This window comes from Branchiostoma floridae, chromosome 18, assembly GCF_000003815.2.
Source record: "Branchiostoma floridae strain S238N-H82 chromosome 18, Bfl_VNyyK, whole genome shotgun sequence".
Lineage (NCBI taxonomy): Eukaryota > Metazoa > Chordata > Leptocardii > Amphioxiformes > Branchiostomatidae > Branchiostoma > Branchiostoma floridae.
The window spans coordinates 13,967,292-13,985,280 of NC_049996.1; the positions used below are offsets into that span (position 1 = coordinate 13,967,292).

At 40.9% G+C, this 17,989-nt stretch overlaps 3 protein-coding genes across 3 annotated transcripts in view; 1 reads left to right on the forward strand and 2 right to left on the reverse strand.

Moving 5' to 3' along the window:
• Positions 1-1,459: 1,459 nt before the first annotated feature.
• Positions 1,460-4,721, forward strand: LOC118405623. Its single transcript, XM_035805180.1, has 2 exons — positions 1,460-1,581; positions 2,363-4,721. Exons 1-2 carry the CDS (start codon positions 1,491-1,493, stop codon positions 4,096-4,098), a joined length of 1,827 nt encoding a protein of 608 aa, XP_035661073.1. The 5' UTR covers positions 1,460-1,490; the 3' UTR covers positions 4,099-4,721.
• Positions 4,722-4,988: 267 nt separating this feature from the next.
• Positions 4,989-12,489, reverse strand: LOC118405624 (putative aminopeptidase W07G4.4). The gene is made up of 16 exons (XM_035805181.1): positions 12,441-12,489; positions 11,167-11,302; positions 10,891-10,956; positions 10,521-10,603; positions 10,133-10,241; positions 9,672-9,796; positions 9,268-9,443; positions 8,774-8,859; positions 8,404-8,508; positions 7,962-8,037; positions 7,346-7,548; positions 6,907-6,964; positions 6,602-6,651; positions 6,124-6,255; positions 5,277-5,393; positions 4,989-5,240 (listed from the first exon to the last, which is right to left on the reverse strand). The coding sequence occupies exons 1-16, from the start codon at positions 12,452-12,454 to the stop codon at positions 5,223-5,225; spliced, it is 1,554 nt and encodes a 517-aa protein (XP_035661074.1). The 5' UTR covers positions 12,455-12,489; the 3' UTR covers positions 4,989-5,222.
• A 295-nt stretch (positions 12,490-12,784) lies between these two features.
• Positions 12,785-17,989, reverse strand: part of LOC118405439 (DNA cross-link repair protein SNM1-like) — a 7,087-nt gene continuing 1,882 nt past the window's right edge. Inside the window, exons 5-13 of the mRNA XM_035804938.1 lie at positions 17,190-17,984; positions 16,924-17,057; positions 16,673-16,791; positions 16,175-16,236; positions 15,750-15,831; positions 15,054-15,199; positions 14,661-14,815; positions 14,234-14,375; positions 12,785-13,880 (exon numbers count right to left, since the gene is read on the reverse strand). Of these exons, the coding sequence (XP_035660831.1) occupies positions 13,696-13,880; positions 14,234-14,375; positions 14,661-14,815; positions 15,054-15,199; positions 15,750-15,831; positions 16,175-16,236; positions 16,673-16,791; positions 16,924-17,057; positions 17,190-17,984 (1,820 nt within the window). The 3' untranslated portion in view covers positions 12,785-13,695. The remainder of the gene's footprint in view (positions 13,881-14,233; positions 14,376-14,660; positions 14,816-15,053; positions 15,200-15,749; positions 15,832-16,174; positions 16,237-16,672; positions 16,792-16,923; positions 17,058-17,189; positions 17,985-17,989) is intronic.

Sequence of the window (17,989 nt, forward strand, 5' to 3'; positions counted from 1 at the left end):
AATGTGTACTGTGTAAAATCTTATTGAGTACAGACTTTTGCTAGCTGTAAGTTTCTGTATATTACTGTGTCACTTGTATATATAGCAGAGAACAGTCTAAGGCGTCACTGAAACAGAAAGAAAATATTGTCTTGATCACATAACATCTTACTAGTACCAACAAAAAGCAAAAATCTACAAAAGTTCAGGTGTGACATCTTGCCAACTGCTTTGCTGATTGTTTAACAGTTAGCTACAATCCGTTGTTTTCTACTATTCTTTGGAAATGTATGTTTTAATGTATTAGAATCCGATCCATCTTTTCAACTTGTACGATATTTTTACAATCAAAAATGCCCTGCATAATGCCTCGCATCGGCTCAAGCACAGTGCACCATTAAACTATCTAAATTCTCGTCAATCCCCACACACTGGTTTTACTAAAAAAACTATATACCGTTCCTTGGAAATATGTTTCAATGTGTCCGAATTCATGATCACTATCTTTTCAAATTGTACGTTACTCTTACGATCGAAAATGTCCTGCAGGACCTCCTGCAGCTGCATATATAGACGCACGCCCCCCTCCCACCCGCACGTAAACTGTTCCAATCGTTGCACAATAAACTTGACTGTATACCCTCCACAAAATCTTTCGTCAAATGTCGTGCTCATTTTACTCACATGACACTACGCCTTAGAATGTAATGTTATATTTTAATACATCCGAATTCCAGAAAGATAACTTTACAAACTGTACCAATTTCTGTACGATAAAAATCTCACCTCCTCCGCACCGTCAACGCCCGTGAGGGTATTTACCGGAATAACCCGAAATGACCCGGAATAACCCGGAATAACCGTAATATTTCTTGTTCCCATGGCCATATATACATTATTTTATGCCAAAATATTGCATTCTGCGATCTTAACTTATCAAAGCACACTGTATTTCGGTAGCTTTCATCCTTTATTAAGGTTATTCCGGGTTATTCCGGGTTATTCCGGGTTATTCCGCTAAATACCCGGACCCGTCAACGCTATCGCAAAATGAACCGTGCGATTTAACGACAACTCCTCAAATGTTACATGACCAGTGTTTTACTGCAAATCAAGAAACATTTTCCTTTCCTAGACTTTGCTAATGAGCGCTGCAATGTTTTCTGTACGAGTAGAGGTCATGGATAAACAGTATTCTTACAACGTTTATTTGAAGGGCTAAGAAGGGCTGAGAATTGTCGTAAAAACGCACGGTACATTGCGTTTATTTGAAGGGCTGAGAAGGGCTGAGAATTGTCGTAAAAACGCACGGTACATTTTGCGACCATAGCAGACCCATCCAAGGACGAACCATTAAACCGGGCACAAAGCCGGGCGCCTTCGGCGCCCCGGCAAAAATGCAAAGATTTGGCGGACATGCAACCAGTATCTCATTAGTTGAACATCTAATTGCGATGGATAGTCAGAATCGTCATCTTCTTGTAAAGGCAGCGTTTTCAAGTGTCTGAAACATGTCTACCTCGTCAGGGTTTTTCGACATCAGTCCGTGCCCTTTTCAGGCCGATGACGTACGTGACAGCTCACACTGCCACCTCAAGCAAGGTGAGAAAAAATAGTTTTGACAACCCAACCATGATTATTACTCTCTATTCTCCAAGCAGAGATTGGATCGCGGGGATTTTAGTGGTCGGCCTCGAGTTCCCCCTATGGGAGGGAGAGGTATAAAATCCCGGCAACTAACGTTATATTTCCCGAGACAGAACCTTTGATTGGAAAATGCAAAATCATTTCATTTTCATGTTATGTCATAAGTCGAAAGTGGTTGGAGCATTTTTGTAAAAGGACTACATTGTATCAGACAAATTCAATATCTGCCCTGAAAAAAAGATTTTCTTTGTTGCTTCTCGGATTCTGCTGTCCTATTTATACCAATTTGAAGAAAAATTTTCACTACCTCTCCTGACTAACGTTACCAAATAAACTATGGGCCTCAAATTCTGGAATGTGTATTATTGTATTTCAGAATTGGGGCTTTGCTAATTGAGGACCACCATAAAAATATTGATTCCTTGCATAAAATATGCCAAGGAAATCCGAAAAATTATTTGTTAAATCTGTTGTTATTTATGTTGCACAACTTGAGTAAGCCCCTCGATCTCTCCACCCTGGACGTTTTGCAAAAAAACTTTGATTTTAATTTTTTTCCGAGAAGCAACAAATTAAATTGGTGTGGAAAAGTTTAATTTCCACATGTAGTCTGAATTGTATTACTGAAAAGTTGATTCCAAACTAATAACATTGAGTGTTGTGAAAATGCCATATGCCATCAGTCACGTGCCATAACATATATATCTCTGCTCCCAACCCCACCCCTCCATCTTAGCTCAAACAGTATCAACCAACAACCCTTCAGGAAGTGATGTTGCACAGGAACACTCTACATGCCAGTCTCACAACAACAACATCTCAACAGTCCTCAAAATCATTGATGACATTGTCAACGAGTCTATCGTAGATGTCCAGAATGCAATGAAAGAAGAGCAGGGGGATCTTGGTCATCACCATGGCAACTATGTGCCTAATGAACCATCTGTGAGTGAGTCCTCACACCCAGGAGGAGTACCTGTTTCCACTGTCCACACAAACCGACCCAGCAGCATGCCTTGTGTGGTAAGAACACTGGAGTACCGGCCAACTCCCATAGCAGAGCTGAAGAGGCGCCAAGCTGCTGAGGTCAATGTTATGGCTCAGGAACATCCCAGCTCTGAATATGACCCCACATGTCCATCCACAATCATAGGGTACTGCCCAACTCCCATCACTGATTTGCACACGAGTGACACACAGCCAGAACAAGCAGCGAACAAGTATCAAGAGGCTTTTGAATATCGTGGAACAGACATGGAGTATGATCCTATAATGAATTACCGATGTTCGACTTTCGCAAAACAACAAAAGAAGAAATTGCCGGAAATCTCTGAGAAAGACTCTGAAGATGTTGGGTCAGCAAAGCCAGTCAGGAAAGAATTCAAAACTGGACAAGATCACCATGCTTCAGACAGTTGTCAGGACAATTCTGATCCCATGGAAGTCCCTGTGGTAGACGATTTAAGTGATAATGACAAAATAAAGCTCCAAATTTCTGAATCAGATTTAAACAATAATGAGCAAATGAATGTCACAGGGTCAGAGACAGACTTGAACAATAATAATGGGACAAACCTCAGAGGCTCAGAACCAGAAATGGCATCACTGACCAGCTTTGGTCATTCAATAACAGAAAACAAAATGGTGGCATTGATCTCAGACAGGGACAAGGATACAAAACAGCTGATCCAGTCAAAAAGCTCCAGTAAGGAAACTGAAGTATCAGGACAACTCAACAAACTGGTTGGTGACTTTAACGTTTCCTCTGTATTGGAAAGAGGTGACATCAAAAAAAGAAAAACCTCAAAATTTCTGAAAGATGGAAACATTTGTGAAGACCAGTCTCAGACCCCTAAAGTGAAAAGATTGAAGAAAAAAAGAGTACTGAATCTGTTACATGATAATCTATTAAAGTCAAGTTCAAAATTAGACACCACAGACAAAATCTCTTCGAAACTAAGGAGACGTGTGAAGGTGTTTGATGAGGAGGCTTGTCCCGAATATTTGCCTCAGGGAGAGAAAAATATTCACCTCAGGATGAGATGGCTTTTCCCGAACATTCGCCTCAGGATGAGAAGACTTGTCCTGAATATACTCCTCAGGATGAGAAAACTTGTTCTGAATATTCACCTCAGGATGAGATGGCTTTTCTCGAACATTCTCCTCAGGATGAGAAGACTTGTCCTGAATATACTCCTCAGGATGAGAAAACTTGTTCTGAATATTCACCTCAGGATGAGATGGCTTTTCTCGAACATTCTCCTCAGGATGAGAAGACTTGTCCTGAATATTTGCCTCATGAGAGAGAAGATGACAACTCCGTTGACTTGGTGTCTGAAGAAGACCTCTCTAATGGTCTGTCCATTTGGGAAGAGAAAAGGAAATCAAAGAAAGCAAGAGATGAGGATATGCCAGATGGAGTGTATGTCAGCAGTACATCAGGTGAATATAACACAGTGTATGGAAAGTTAGTGAAAAAGGAAAGAAAGCAAATGGAACACTTAAAACATTCAGTATCCCTAACAAAGGGTCCATTCATCAAGCTGACAGATAGCTATAATCCTAAACTGGCTGAAAAAATGGAATGGATAAAAACAAAGGACACACACAAACAAAGACAAGAGTTCTCAGTAAAAGGGAAAGGAAGATCATGTTACAGCTGCTGTTCATACTCTGGGTCCAAGAAAGGAGCGGGCTATGAGGAAGGCAGAGAAATGGGGGCACAGGAACCTCCAAGGTCACGGATGAGATTAACTCAAAAATCTAGCCGGCCATATGACCTGAGTTTTCAGGACTCAAACAGTGATTCATTCTACAGGTACGAGGAAGAAATTAACCCATTAATGTTATACATCAGCAGCAGCTCAACGTAAAGGAGTTGCCCAAAAACCTTGTCTACCCAGCACTGGAGTCTTCACTATGGAAAACATCAAAACAATTTGTAGTGAATGATAGAATGTACAAGTCTATGTCCAGCCAATTTGAAAAGTCTTTATTTGCAGAATCAAATATATGCTTTATTGTTTAACTCTCAATAGTTAAATCACAAATGCATGTACATGACTGTACTTAACATGGTGATATTTGTTGATATTGCAATGAACAATCATTAAACAGTTTAGAACTGAGTCACACTTACACATCGTCTTCACTCACTTCACAATATTTCATATTTAATCAAAACTACAATTTGTATAACTAACTGGTCCAGGTATGAGGCATAAATTGTCCTCTTGAATTCGAACACCAAAACCTCCGGTCATTACAACACAGAATGTTTAAATACACTTGTTGACAGCAGATGATCCAAAAAATGCAACAGGAAGTAAGAAAAAATAACACCATCAAGTGTGGCAGCCTTATTCTTCATTGTGTGATTGGAGCATGTATGCGTTGCAAAATCCTGCTAAACCAGCTAATATGATTGGTACCTAACATATTTGGAAATGATCTGTAAACTTCTTAGGTCCCTGCTATATGCACAATTTAATTCATAATTTATAGTCTTAATACAGATGAAAGGAAATTTCTGGTCCCCAGGAATCTAAGACTCCCCTAAGCCTTGTCATCGCTGCTCCAGTGAGGGATGATCCATTTCACAGCCGGGGGTAGATGTACAGGGCTGATCCATTTCAAAGCCGGGGGTAGATGTACTTGGCCGCCAGGGCGATGATGGGGGCGCCGGTGGGGACCCCTGGGAAGGGTCCGGAGGATCCAGCGATGTCCATGTGGGAGTAGGGCAGGGGCTGGGCCGAGTCACAGCCATGCTGGAGGGGCATATTGTGGCATTATTGTAGTGAAATAAATACTTACTGGGGACATTTCTATGTTCTTGAAATGTACAGACTTGGTAATCTCCAAGGAGTACCTCCCATAGCAGATGCTCACTCCTAGGTCGGCTTCAAATCTTTGCCAGCTTTTGATAATATCTTATGCTGGTGTAGGGTCTGCTTGGAGATTACAGACTTGCAGCAGTGGGAACAATAAGCTGAAGCCAGTTTGATTTTCAGCAGAAAATTTATAGATGATCATAAAGCTTGCACTGAACCATTTTCCTCTGATGCTTGATGTACATTGTCTAGAGATCCATCCTAAATGTTTACGAAAACTTTGGAAAAGTCACACACTAGCAGCTAGTGAAATAATTCATTAAGAGTACAAACAGAATCATCACATAATATCTTCAGGGGGCCCAAAACAGTAATCTTACAATAAAAACATATTGAAAATTTGAAATCCTGCTAACAAGCAAAGTCTCATGTTCAGCCAACAAGTCAATCTACACATTGATATTCCTAGTGTAAACACATCCCTGTTGGCAGATTGAGGCATGTGAGACATCCACACAACATCACAGAAAATTTGAAATCCTGCTAACAAGCAAAGCCTCATGTTCAACCAACAAACCCATATCTACACAATATTTCAAGTGTAAACACAACCACCTTGGCAGAGGCACATGAGACATCCACACAACATCACAGACATGACCCTAACCTTGTCCAGTCCGGAGGATTGCATCATGAAGGCTGCTGGGAACTGATGACCGCGGGGTGTCGCGGAGGACGGCTGGTTGTTACACTGCAGGACGTCCTCGTACTCAGATGGCCCGCGGACAAAGTCAAAGTCCTGATGTGTGCAAAGGTAAAGTTTAACTCACTCTTACTAGAGGCATCAAGTTTGGTTGATGTCCTTTTTACATAAATTTTGTAATGTAAGTCAAAAGGTGATTTTGGAGGACATGAGAAATTAGAGACCTACACAGTCATGGATGTATGACTTGAAACAATGTTGTGTTAAAAGCAGACTGCTGATGTGAAGTTTTGCAAACAACTAATTTGGTAAGCCAATTTCTAACCTATAGGTTGACTCTAGAAATATTCATACATCATAGTTTCTTTTTTCTTATAGATATAATCCAATCTTAACTACAGGTACAAGATATTCTTAACATTTACTCATAAGCATAACATACCTCCTTACGCAGAGTGGAGATCTCAAATGGGTCGGCAAACTCGTGGCCAACTACAGAAGAGAAAAAACAATAGGATGAGAAAAAATCATATGCAGGTGAATGTCAGTAGGTGAATATCTCTTGGTTATGTGCAAATACTAGTAACCTACAACCCAAAATCTATGGACCTGAAAAACATTTCTTATCCACGGAAGACTAGGCTTACCTGCATGTCTTACTTCCTAGAATTAATATCTATTGGAAAGTAACACTCTCTTGTGGAGTTTAGGACTCCTTTAAGAATAAGAAGAGACCCCCACACTAACCCTGCTGCATCTGCTGGGCTGTCTGCAGCTTCCTGGCCGGGCCGTTGTCCATGATGATCTGAGGAGAGACAAATTCATGACAGTAAGCAGGTTCTATCCAAGAAGTAAGATGTTTCACCAAGGAGTTTCTATAGGATTCACGTTGGATGCATGACTGACTGGACATTGTGTAACAGTTGCACTCATACATGACTGTGCTGTACCTCTTATATTGTTAACAATACTATTTTATCGTACTACTGTTATTTAGTAGTTGCTGCAATACGTTGTGGGAGGTGCAACTATCCAGAAACAAAGTTCATTCATTCATTCACTCAGTATTAATTTACTACTAATATAAACATCATGAGTACAGATAGACGTGGAACTTTATTGCAGAAAAGTATTTCTGGCATATGGTCCATCGACAAATCTATGACAATTATTTGGACAGACGTACAGAGTAGTTGGGTCCCATGGCGCGGATGGCGTGGCCCGTCAGGGTTGCTATGGTGAAGAGCTCTGGGTTGGTCTCCTTCAGTGCACGTTCCTTCATCTCGCACAGTGGATCTGTCATCACCATCCGACCCTCCGCATCAGTGTTCCCCACACGAACACGCACCCCCGCACGAGACGTGATCAGCTCATCTGCCACATAGCTGTCTGTGAAATAAAGACATTTTTATTAGACATACAAACGCACAAAAACCTGGTTTTAAACGTGGCACACACAGAAGACCCAAATCTTTATGTAATAGTAAAAAATAGAATGGCTAGTTTTGTGACAGGATGTTTTACAACACATCATCTCATATTTTTATCACTTTTACACCATATCCTGTGCACTGTAATACTTTTATGAAAAGCCCATGGCAAATTGTTCCCATTGTAGGCATTGTAACATACAGTTGCCTGTATCTAGATCTGTCAGAAGAAGTTAGATCTGGCAGGTAGACTAGTGAATGATACAGTACATAAAACATAACATGACCACACACACTCAGGCAAGGTGGTCAGGACACAGAAAAAGCCATGTGTTCCCAAACAGTTGCAGTAAAAACAAACAGGTGCCCTACCTGCCCCCACACTGTTCCTCACCATGGCCAGCATACCCAGCACACGCAGCTTCTTGGGACGGATCGCATTCAGGACCTAAAAAAAATCAGTCTATTGTCAAGGTCTACATCTGACATTGTAGTGTCACATTAAGCTTTGGTAAATGTGACGCCGACCAGTGATGTTACCAGCAAATAACACATGGTGCTACATGTAGGTGCTGCATGGGTACTTTTAAAAATTAGAGGGGTACACAGAAAGGGATGATTAATTGCCCAGCAAAACAAACCCAAAAAAATGAAATACTAAGACTCAGAAACTATAATCAAACTTCATCCACCAGTTTTATTTGTCAATGAGCTGGGCACAGAACAACCTCTAATCATCATAACAATTCATTCAGACACAGAAGAATGCTGGTGCCCTTAGAGATTTCTGAGCTGTAATGTGTTTGTCTGTTACCTGGAAGAAGCCAGCCACGGCAGCAGCTCCACACTTGTCTCTGTGCATGCCCGCCATCACTCCCCCTGCCTTGATATCTGCACCACCTGTGTCATAAGTGATACCCTGGAACAGACAAAACATACATATATACATGAACATCATCAGGGAATAGGGTCGTACCAAAACTTGTATTTATACTACTGATGTTACAAACATAGGTGATTTCTATGCATGTATCGGGAAGGTGTGCTTTCCAGTACTCCCAGCTTGGCTTAAATGCCGTCCATGACAGATGTTTTGTTCTACCATCACAACTGCAGCCAGAGTAACTGGGAAGAGGAACTGGCTTTATTGTTTACAGCAGTGCTTTATAAGGAACTGTAGTTACCTTCCCCACCAGCAGCAGGGTCTTGTCCACCTCCCCCTCCCCAGTGTACTCCAGGTGGATGAGTCGCCCGTGATGACGGGACACCGCTGAAAATATTCACCAACCAATCCATCAGGGAAAAACAGAAATATGCTACACAACAGTTCTGAAATCTTCAGTGTTCAGTCAAAGAGACATTTGTACAGTAGTGTTTTATACAGTTCCCCAAACAAGTCCCATAAGCCAACCACACAGCAGAAGGATGAAATAGACAATAAGTCTGCAAGTTCTAAATAATTTTTGGCAGCAATACGGCCTGTATTCTCTTACTCATCGCATAGTTTTAGGGATTGGCTGACGTTTGCAGGTCTTTGAGCCACATTCAAAGTTATTAGATTTTCAGGCAGGAAATACTCTCGATTTTTAGGTAATTGGCGATTCTGTGACCTTCTGACATTGACTTGCAATCAACAAAAATGGAAACAGACTGCTTGACAGGTGCATCAACTCGATACCTTTGGCACAGCGGTTAACTGCGGCCAGGAGAGGGTAGTTCTCCTCAAACTCCGCAGCGTCAGAGGTCACCCTCATCTTGATGGCAGTGTCCTTGAACTTGTCCTGCAGGTACTCCACCACCCGTGGTGCTGCCATGCGCTCCGGGTCCGAGCCCCCGATGTCACGGGCAACAATCCTGGTTTTGCATTAAGAGGATTCCATCAGTCATATGGTACAACATATTGACCACCAGTATGCAATGAAGCTATACTACAGCTATGGAATAATTTTTGGAGATGTCTGCAGACAGCTGACCAACAAAAGTAAAAACGTCTTTCAGAATTGTTTAACTCAGTCGCAGTCTTCAGCAGTGTTACATAAGTTGTGAAGAGTTGAGAGAATTAAAAGGTGTCATTCTTCTTGCCTTCCACTCTCCAATGCCTCAACCCTTTTTGCTATGTTGTTAGCGGTCTCTTCAGAGACAGCCCACACCCCCAGTTGCTGAGCCTTGGTGGTACGGTCCGGAACATCCTGACGGATCTCCAGAGGCTACATCACAGAAATAACAGTTACAAATTATTTTAATGCTGGAGTCATATATATGTATATATCATTTAGATTGGCTTAGAACAATTAAAAGAGACCAAGGCATTTTCTCCCTTTTGATTATCAATCAAATCAATCAAAGCTTTTTTATTGTCTATCTATTAAGGCATTTTTTACTTCCATCTTCACAAAGCTAAACCCTCCTGCAATGGGTGTCACTGTTTAGCTTGGAATCGATCCAAGTTGTTAGCTGTATTTGCCTATATATTGGATGTCACTACTCCAAGTGAAACTAACAACGCTGGACTCCAGAGTGCAAAGTTTTGTCTCTGTACTCACCACATACAAAGCATGCAGTGCCCCCAGCGTGGCCACACCGCGGGCATGTACATATAAGGGATGGGCGGGGCACACCAGTAGCGGCGACTTACATCCTGCCTTCAGAGCCCTGTGGGAACACAAACATCTGCATTATTCCTGTAGGTTATATCAAGGAGCTTTGGTTACATCTATATATCACATCAAGTACCGGACTGAACTACTATCATGTATAACTAATTGATAAGCATTGCCATTGGTATGCCTCATGTGCATCAAAAGCAGTTGCTGCCAAAATGTGTTCCAGACATTTCAATCTAGCATTTTGTACCTGTAACCCTCTCCTACTATAAATATTTTTAGCATATATAGGACTATGGCAGAGAAGGGTTGATAACAGCTCACCCACCTCTGTACACCCTTCACTGCTGCATCATAAAACCTGCGGACGTCATCGATGTCACGTGTCACTGGGCCAGTACAGGCATAGATCTGGGGAGGTAAGAACACATTGGTCTCTTGTATACAACATGATGTTCTTTTTTACAACAGCATAGAGGTACAATAAATTTTCCAACAGATAATACACAAAAATTTACATATCGATGGGCTTATAGTAATAAGTACTTGTGTGCATTCATTCCACATTCAAATTCTACCCCAATTGTTCTCTGCAACAACTCTGAACAGTTCAGAAGGAATTTCTTTTTATTTGCAAAATAATGTGAAAGGTTTATTACAAGTATGAGGTGCTATGACAATGTTTCATATGTCCTTACCAGTCTCTTAGCAGGCAGACTGGGGAGAGGGATGACGACAGCCAGACCATCCGCACCGCTGTCAACCTGGGCAATGGGACAAGGACACAAAAACTTTAAAGTAACTTGTCACAATCTCATCACTGTCAACATCACTTTCCTGTGAAACATCTTAGTCAGAAATTGCAGAGTACCAGTAGCAGGAATCATAAGTCCCCAAAACATGGACCACAAGGTACCAAGTGTATTTGACCAGAAAATCTTCTTCACACATTGGGAATGTCCAACTGGTCCCACCTCCTTGTAAGTCTGGATTGCCTCCTTGAGGACTTCCAGACTGCCATCTAGTTTGGAAGGGTCATCTGTGACCAGCACGATTCCGTCCCATTGGCTGCCGCACAGCTCAGTGGTGGGCACAGTGGGGCAGGGAGTACTGTATGGTGACAGTACAAAGTGTCTGAGACTCAGAAACATTTGGTATGAGAAAGATAATGTTACATTTTTTGTCGAATCATTCAATCCTACATTTCTGCTTCAAAGTACATAAAGCAAATTCTACAATATATCTAATCTGAAATATGTTTGAGTTTCAACCACAGCTCCTTGGTGATACAGAAAAATTGAAACAAAAACAGAACAAAAGGGGACAAAATTCTGTCCTTCTCTAACAGGTGGCCCACACCTGTATTTGATTGTAGCCTACCATTGGTTGCTGAGTGCAGATCACTGTTTGATAATCCATTGTTAAAGGTATTGTGTCTACAGTCTAATGTTAATAATTAGCACTGCACTGCCTAAATAATGAGGTAAATTACGAGGCTTGAGTTTACTTAGGGTTTCTGGCATTCCACCTAAAAACATCATTGTTTGGTATATTCACAATCATTTTCAGTTACCGTACTAAAACTAAAAGAGTGTGAGCAAGTAGAGTCAGGGAAATTTGTCAGAAATGATAAGTTGAAACAAGGTCGTTGGTTGAAATTATTATTTATGGGGTAGTCTAATTCTTGATAAAGGGAAAAACAGGAAACATTCATATGAAAGATCTGACCGAATTCAGTCCGGCAGAAACACACAATGTTTTCTTCTCCCTTTAGGTTTCCTTGGTGAGGAAAACATTTAAGCACAGGGACAGGGAAGTTTCCGTTGAGTGGTGGTGGCTTTGTCTTGAATTCTGCAAGAACGCTGAACCATAATTAGGAGTAACTTCAATTCACTTCAACTAGTTCACTTACGTTCTCCCCTTTAAAAACGAAAGAATAGCTAATGATTGATGATGACGCCAAACTAACTTAAGGATTATGTCACGAAAATGATCATTTTGATGGAAAAACAAAAGGTCCGCAAGCAACTGTATGCAACCGGATGTAACGTTAACGGTACAGTTTACCATGAATATGGGGTAACATATTACTAAATTCAGGACAAAATGGCAAGATTAAGGTCGCAAAACCATCATTTGGCTACACTTTGTGTATTACGAAATGCAAAGAAAAAATATGTTGCGACCAAATGCGATTTTAAAGCTAAAATCTGCTACGAATCCAGACTAACTCTCAATCACGTTTTACCTTGAGGCCGCCATGTTGGAAGAGAAAGACCACGCCCCCTGACCCTTGATGACCTGGGATATCAGCCAATCTGGTCACAGTCCGCAGTCAAACTTTCTCCAACTTTGCTTCGAGTTTGTAAACTTTTCCTGGCTTCCCTTTCATCGCTTCAATAACGATCTCTCCATTTATCCTCTCACCTCTAAAGAGTGTTTCAATATTTTGGAAAGGCAAGGATACCAAACTAGTTAATTGATGATAGAGCAACACAAAAATATACACATGGAGTCAAATTTGATGCCACAGGAAAACAAGACTGGCCTTAAAAGTATAAAATGGAGGAACATCAACAGGATGTCATGTAACAACATTTATTTCATTCATATTCTTCCAACAGAAAAAAAGCAAATGAATTTGTTGGCACATTGATTTATTTTTTTAAGCTCTTAGAATATGAAATATAACATTAATTCAGTTATTGATCAATATTACTTTGTTGACTTCTTAATCTTTTCAAAAGAAGGAAAATTCCGAGAGCTAACTGGCTATAATATGTCATAAGTGTACATGGAAATCCGCAGAAATAAACTTTGTGATGTCTAACAGTATAACATGGACAATATTCCAGCTGGTCAAGTAAATCGGTTGACCCAAATTGGAAGAAATACACAGCAGGAGTTTCTTCAGCACAGGCACAAACTTCACATATACGACGTTTTTTGTCACATCGCGCTGAGTTGGCATGTGCTATGCTCTACGACTATGTCACAAGTGTACATGTTATTATCCATAGAAAAGAATTTTGTGGTGTCTAACATTATGACGTGGGCAATATTCCAGCCAGTCCATCATGTACACGTAGTGCAACAAGTAATTCAATAACATCATCAGATCCCCTTTCTGACCATGGGTCCAGATCTCCTCTGCTCCAATCGTTTAATTAACTACATGATTTTCAACTTGTATCTGCATGATTTTTACACAATGCATCTTTTTCCAAGCAACTTTATAGCCACATCGAAACAATTCTTGTTCCTTGACTTCGTAAAATGAAATGAAAGAACGAGTTAAAGACAAAGAGTCAAGCAAAGCAGACAGCTTTACATTCAAACAATAAGCAACATAGGTATCAATACATATTATAGCTTTAATTTATTTTACACACTAGTATAATAGTTCCAAGATCTCTCACAAATTAAACAAATTAACATTTTCATTTCTTACAGCTGTAAGATATTGAAACTTTATCAAATATGCTCTACATTAAGCCGTAGCTCTATTTGACCCAAGATGCCAAAGACTGCTGTTTCCCCTCCGAATCCCACTGCTGGAAGATCTGCTCCATAGCACGGCGGGACTTGGGTGATCCGTTGTTGACAGTTGGCAGGATCTTCGCTGGCTGCAGGAACTGGACAAACCGCTTCATCTCCGTGTAGCTGGAATGTTCACTGTATGGAATACCTGTATGAACAGAATTCCCTACAGGTTTACTCTACCCTACTGTCTTATTCATTCATATAAGCTGTGTTCGTCTTTAGCCCCTGCCAATGACCTCATGCTTGACGGTTAGTTCAGATGATTTCAATACATGTATGCAATTTGAAGGGACACCACTCTAAAAGTGTAAACCACACCAAGGCAGTTAATACATATTCAGCATCATCATCTGGTCATGCTGGTAACATATTACAATGCAGCATTATGTTAGTCCCCTACCTACAAAATGTATCAACTAAACAACAGCAAATAATGAAAAATTAAGAAATTTAAATGTCCTGAAAGTATGCCACTCAAAGAAACAAACATCCTATTACCATATATGGTGATATTGCCATGTCTCTTTGGCCTGATATTAGCCACAGTGGAAACACTATTGTTGTGTGTCCAGCCTGTTGGTTGAAAGGCGAGCACACTGTCGTAGTGTGGCTTGTATCCCTCCAGATAGCTCTTTAGGCTCTGGGCAACAGAGAAAGGAGAGAAAAACAATACATTAGACTTATCTAAGTCTGGTAGCAATACACCATACCTACAGTTATATGAAACTTACATGACAGCACTTTTTGATTCATATCAAAATATCAGTAAGTGCCTGTTTTCAACCACACAGGCACTGATGGTATTCCAGTGCATGAGATTAAGACACATGTACAAGGCAAAACTATATCTAGTTGGCCTAAACATGTTAGAAGGATGTAGGGGCAAGCAAGACTACACATTGAACTGGTGAGGCCTGATACTTACATTGAATTTGAGATCCTTCATGGGCAGAACATGTAGTCTAGTTTCCCGACCATTCAGCGTGACCAGTCGCTTCACCTGATCAGAGTCCAGGCAGTCCAGCGTGTTCTTCTTGTCACGTGTCGCACAAACCTTGCAGCCCAAGGCTTCGGCTATGGCTAAAAAAACGTAAAATTAATGGTAGTGTTGGGGCTATGATCAGACTGATATCCCCGTGTATGGTTTTCTACTCCAATAGAAAAAAAAACATTGAGTGTGTGTGAGTGACAGGGACCAATACTGTTTCTTTTTCTACCAATCATCTTCTGCAATTCAAACCCTGCCATCCTTCCTGGTATACCCATATTTTGGTGCTAAACATAAAATACAAACAAAAGTTAAAGCAGTAATACTCACCAAAGAAGACCCTCTCCTTCCCGATAGTGTAGGAGCCACAGACAATGAGAGTTTTGGGGTTATGTTGTACTGCCTCCACTGCCACACCCACTGCAAAGTCTATCACTTCCATCTGAGCAGGGAAGCTGTAGGCTGGGTTACAGTACCTAGTACAGGCACACAGTGTCATCTTTATTTGCAAACTTGTACCCAAGTGAACAAACAGGTATGATAAAGTATAAAGTTAAAAAATATCTAGCCTATAAATCTATCTAATATTCCTACATACCATGCTGGGGGGTTGACTTCTTTGCAGGCAGTGGCTAATTGATATTTCCACGATTTCAATGATAATTGGGTATTGTGATTAGTCATCAGAATGATAATACATCACAATACGGTTATAGCAAAATGGAAAATTTCACATCAGCTTAGAAGGTGATGCAAGTCATTGATGGACCATTGGAGTGTTAGAAACTGCTACACGTGGCAAGAAATAAAGTAGCTCATCAACACATGATACTGCTAACTCCATCTTACCAAACATCCCCAAGGTTAATACAGAGGGTCAAACGGTCAGTTGTGAAGATTTCAGAAGTCTGGGACTGTCTGAAGGCAAACTCTTTTCACAGCTCCTAAACATATAATGCCAAGTTTTGGCTTTTTTTCCTTTTATTTTACAATCAACAGCTAGAGTTGAGAAGCAGTAAGGCTTACGTGGTGTCCAGGTAGAGTGTGTGAACTTTGCACCCAGTCAGCGCAGGGTAACACTCCATCGATGTGTCTGCTCGAAAATCTCCTGTAATTATGTAAAGGAGAAACACTTTCAGAAATGACACTCACTCACTTTCTTAGTCACAGTGGTAAAATTGTACCATTGGCAAAAACAATACCATCTGCTTTAGTAAGTACTGTTTGATACTTTTATCTTATTGATTGATTAACTAATTTGTATACAAGACTGCACTACAGTCATAGACTGGTTCACTATTAATTTCTCATGCTAACACACCAATCACAACAAGAACATGCAACAAGAACTAAAAATTCCTAATAGAATGCAGACTCTATGTTGGGGAGGTAACCTTGTCTTCCCTCATACTTGGTGATGTACAGGTGTAAGCATCAGACAGGTGTCTCACCTGTGTGCAGCAGGTTCTTCCCATCTGGCAGCTGGAACAGGAACATCACAGCACCTGGACAACTGCACAGGAACACATACAATACAGTCATATAGTTGTTATTTCATCCTCTGTAGTGTTGGGCAGTGCACTTCTGAGGTAGTTACCTGGTCTAAATGCCTAAGTGGTGGAGACTGCCTGTATTACATCAAGCAAAATGTCACATGACAACTTAAAAGCTGAACTCTGAAAGCTGGCAAGTCATAAAAGCAGGCAGCAAACTGAAGGTCAGAACAACAAATGCCCCCAATGACTTTGTGGTCAACAGTGGGATAGCTATAAACTACATGCAAGTAGTTACTTTACATTAAGCTTGTAAGTTGGAGACATATGATAGGCAACATTGTATGAATATTTCCTACCATTGTATTCTGGATGCAGATTGCAATGAAAACATCTTGAATCTAAATAATTATCATATATTCTACTGAATGAAGGAAATGAAACCAGACCACTTACTGATTTGCCTCCAGCAGAGTGACTTGTACCCCCTCCACATCACAGGGGGTGTTCAGGGCGAGGGGATGCAGGTACCTGTCTGCCACACGGATCTTCTTCTTCACAAGGTTACAGGTTACCTTGAAAACAAGATATCATATCCATCTTCAAAACCAATTAAGACTCAGTTGGCAAAATATTTAATTGTATGTCAATAGCACTGTATGGGAAACCAATGTGTACAGACACAGTGATATCAGTGCTACAAGTACCTTGCTTGAGTAGATAGGATGTCGGAAGTGCTTGCTGAGACCCTGGTAATGATCATAGTGAAAATGGCTCAGGAAATACGCTGTGCATCCTGGGATAGTACCATAGCGAAATGCATCCACTACAAATGTAGTTCCTGCATGTTGAAATAGTATAAATGTTAGAACATGGCTCAAGTGTGTTTCAAAAGCATAGTGTACATGTACATGCAGATCTATAAGCCCACATGCAGATAAAATATAAAGTCAATTGCTTTTATCATTCCTACCAGGTATTTTCTTGTAAAACGGGCACTGTTTAGCTGCTGGTGCCCCCTGTGAGCCTCCTCGTGGGTAGGAGAATGTTGCTCCTCCATTCCAATTCCTGGTCCTGCCCATCTCAGACCCTGTCCCTGTCTGGGTCTTACCCACACTTCCTGTAATGTCCAATTGGGTAGACCTTCCTCCTTTTACATTGTGTTTGACCTCAGTTTTCACCTGTGCAGATTTTGGTACAGTACTCCCTGAGACTGGTTTGAAAAAGGAGAATATCCTAGACTGTTTCTTAGCTCCACCCTCTCCTTGACTGGAGGTTTGGGAGAAGGAAGATGTTTCTGTAACAACATTGTTCGCAGAGCTTTGGCTGCCTCCTACAGCATAATCAGAATCCTTATCTTTATCTTCCTTCTCCTTTAGATCATCATCTCCATCACTCTCTCCATCTCTCCAGTCAGACATTTCCTGTACCAAGTCATCCAAATAAACATCAAACCCAGGTGTATAATTCTTGTCTCCACATTCCTCTTCATTCACAGGATCTCCATCACCATCCTGACTGGCAAAGATGTCATCATCACTGCAACTGTCACTTTCTTCTTGACTTGGCCTAGCTGGGTTTATTTGAGGAGTATCCTCACTGTTGTCTTCTCCAAACATGTCTATGTCACTTAAACTCTCCTGTTTTTCCACTGCTTCCTCTGTTTCTTCCATCTTTTGTACACGGCCTTGTGTGCTACTAACTTTTCCTTGGTCAGTTATCTTGTCTTCAGACATTTGTCTCCACATACCCAAACATTTCTTTGACATGTTT

Excerpts from the sequence above, each read along its gene's own strand:
- LOC118405624 (XM_035805181.1), bottom strand. Across the intron at positions 10,957-11,166 it reads CAATCCAGACTTACAAGGAG|GTTGACAGCGGTGCGGATGG; the intron begins GTGGGACCAGTT and ends CCCATTGCCCAG. Across the intron at positions 6,652-6,906 it reads AGCCCAGCAGATGCAGCAGG|TTGGCCACGAGTTTGCCGAC; the intron begins GTTAGTGTGGGG and ends TCTCTTCTGTAG.
- LOC118405623 (XM_035805180.1), top strand. The coding sequence starts at position 1,491 with ATGTCTACCTCGTCAGGGTTTTTCGACATCAGTCCGTGCCCTTTTCAG. Across the intron at positions 1,582-2,362 it reads ACACTGCCACCTCAAGCAAG|CTCAAACAGTATCAACCAAC; the intron begins GTGAGAAAAAAT and ends CCTCCATCTTAG.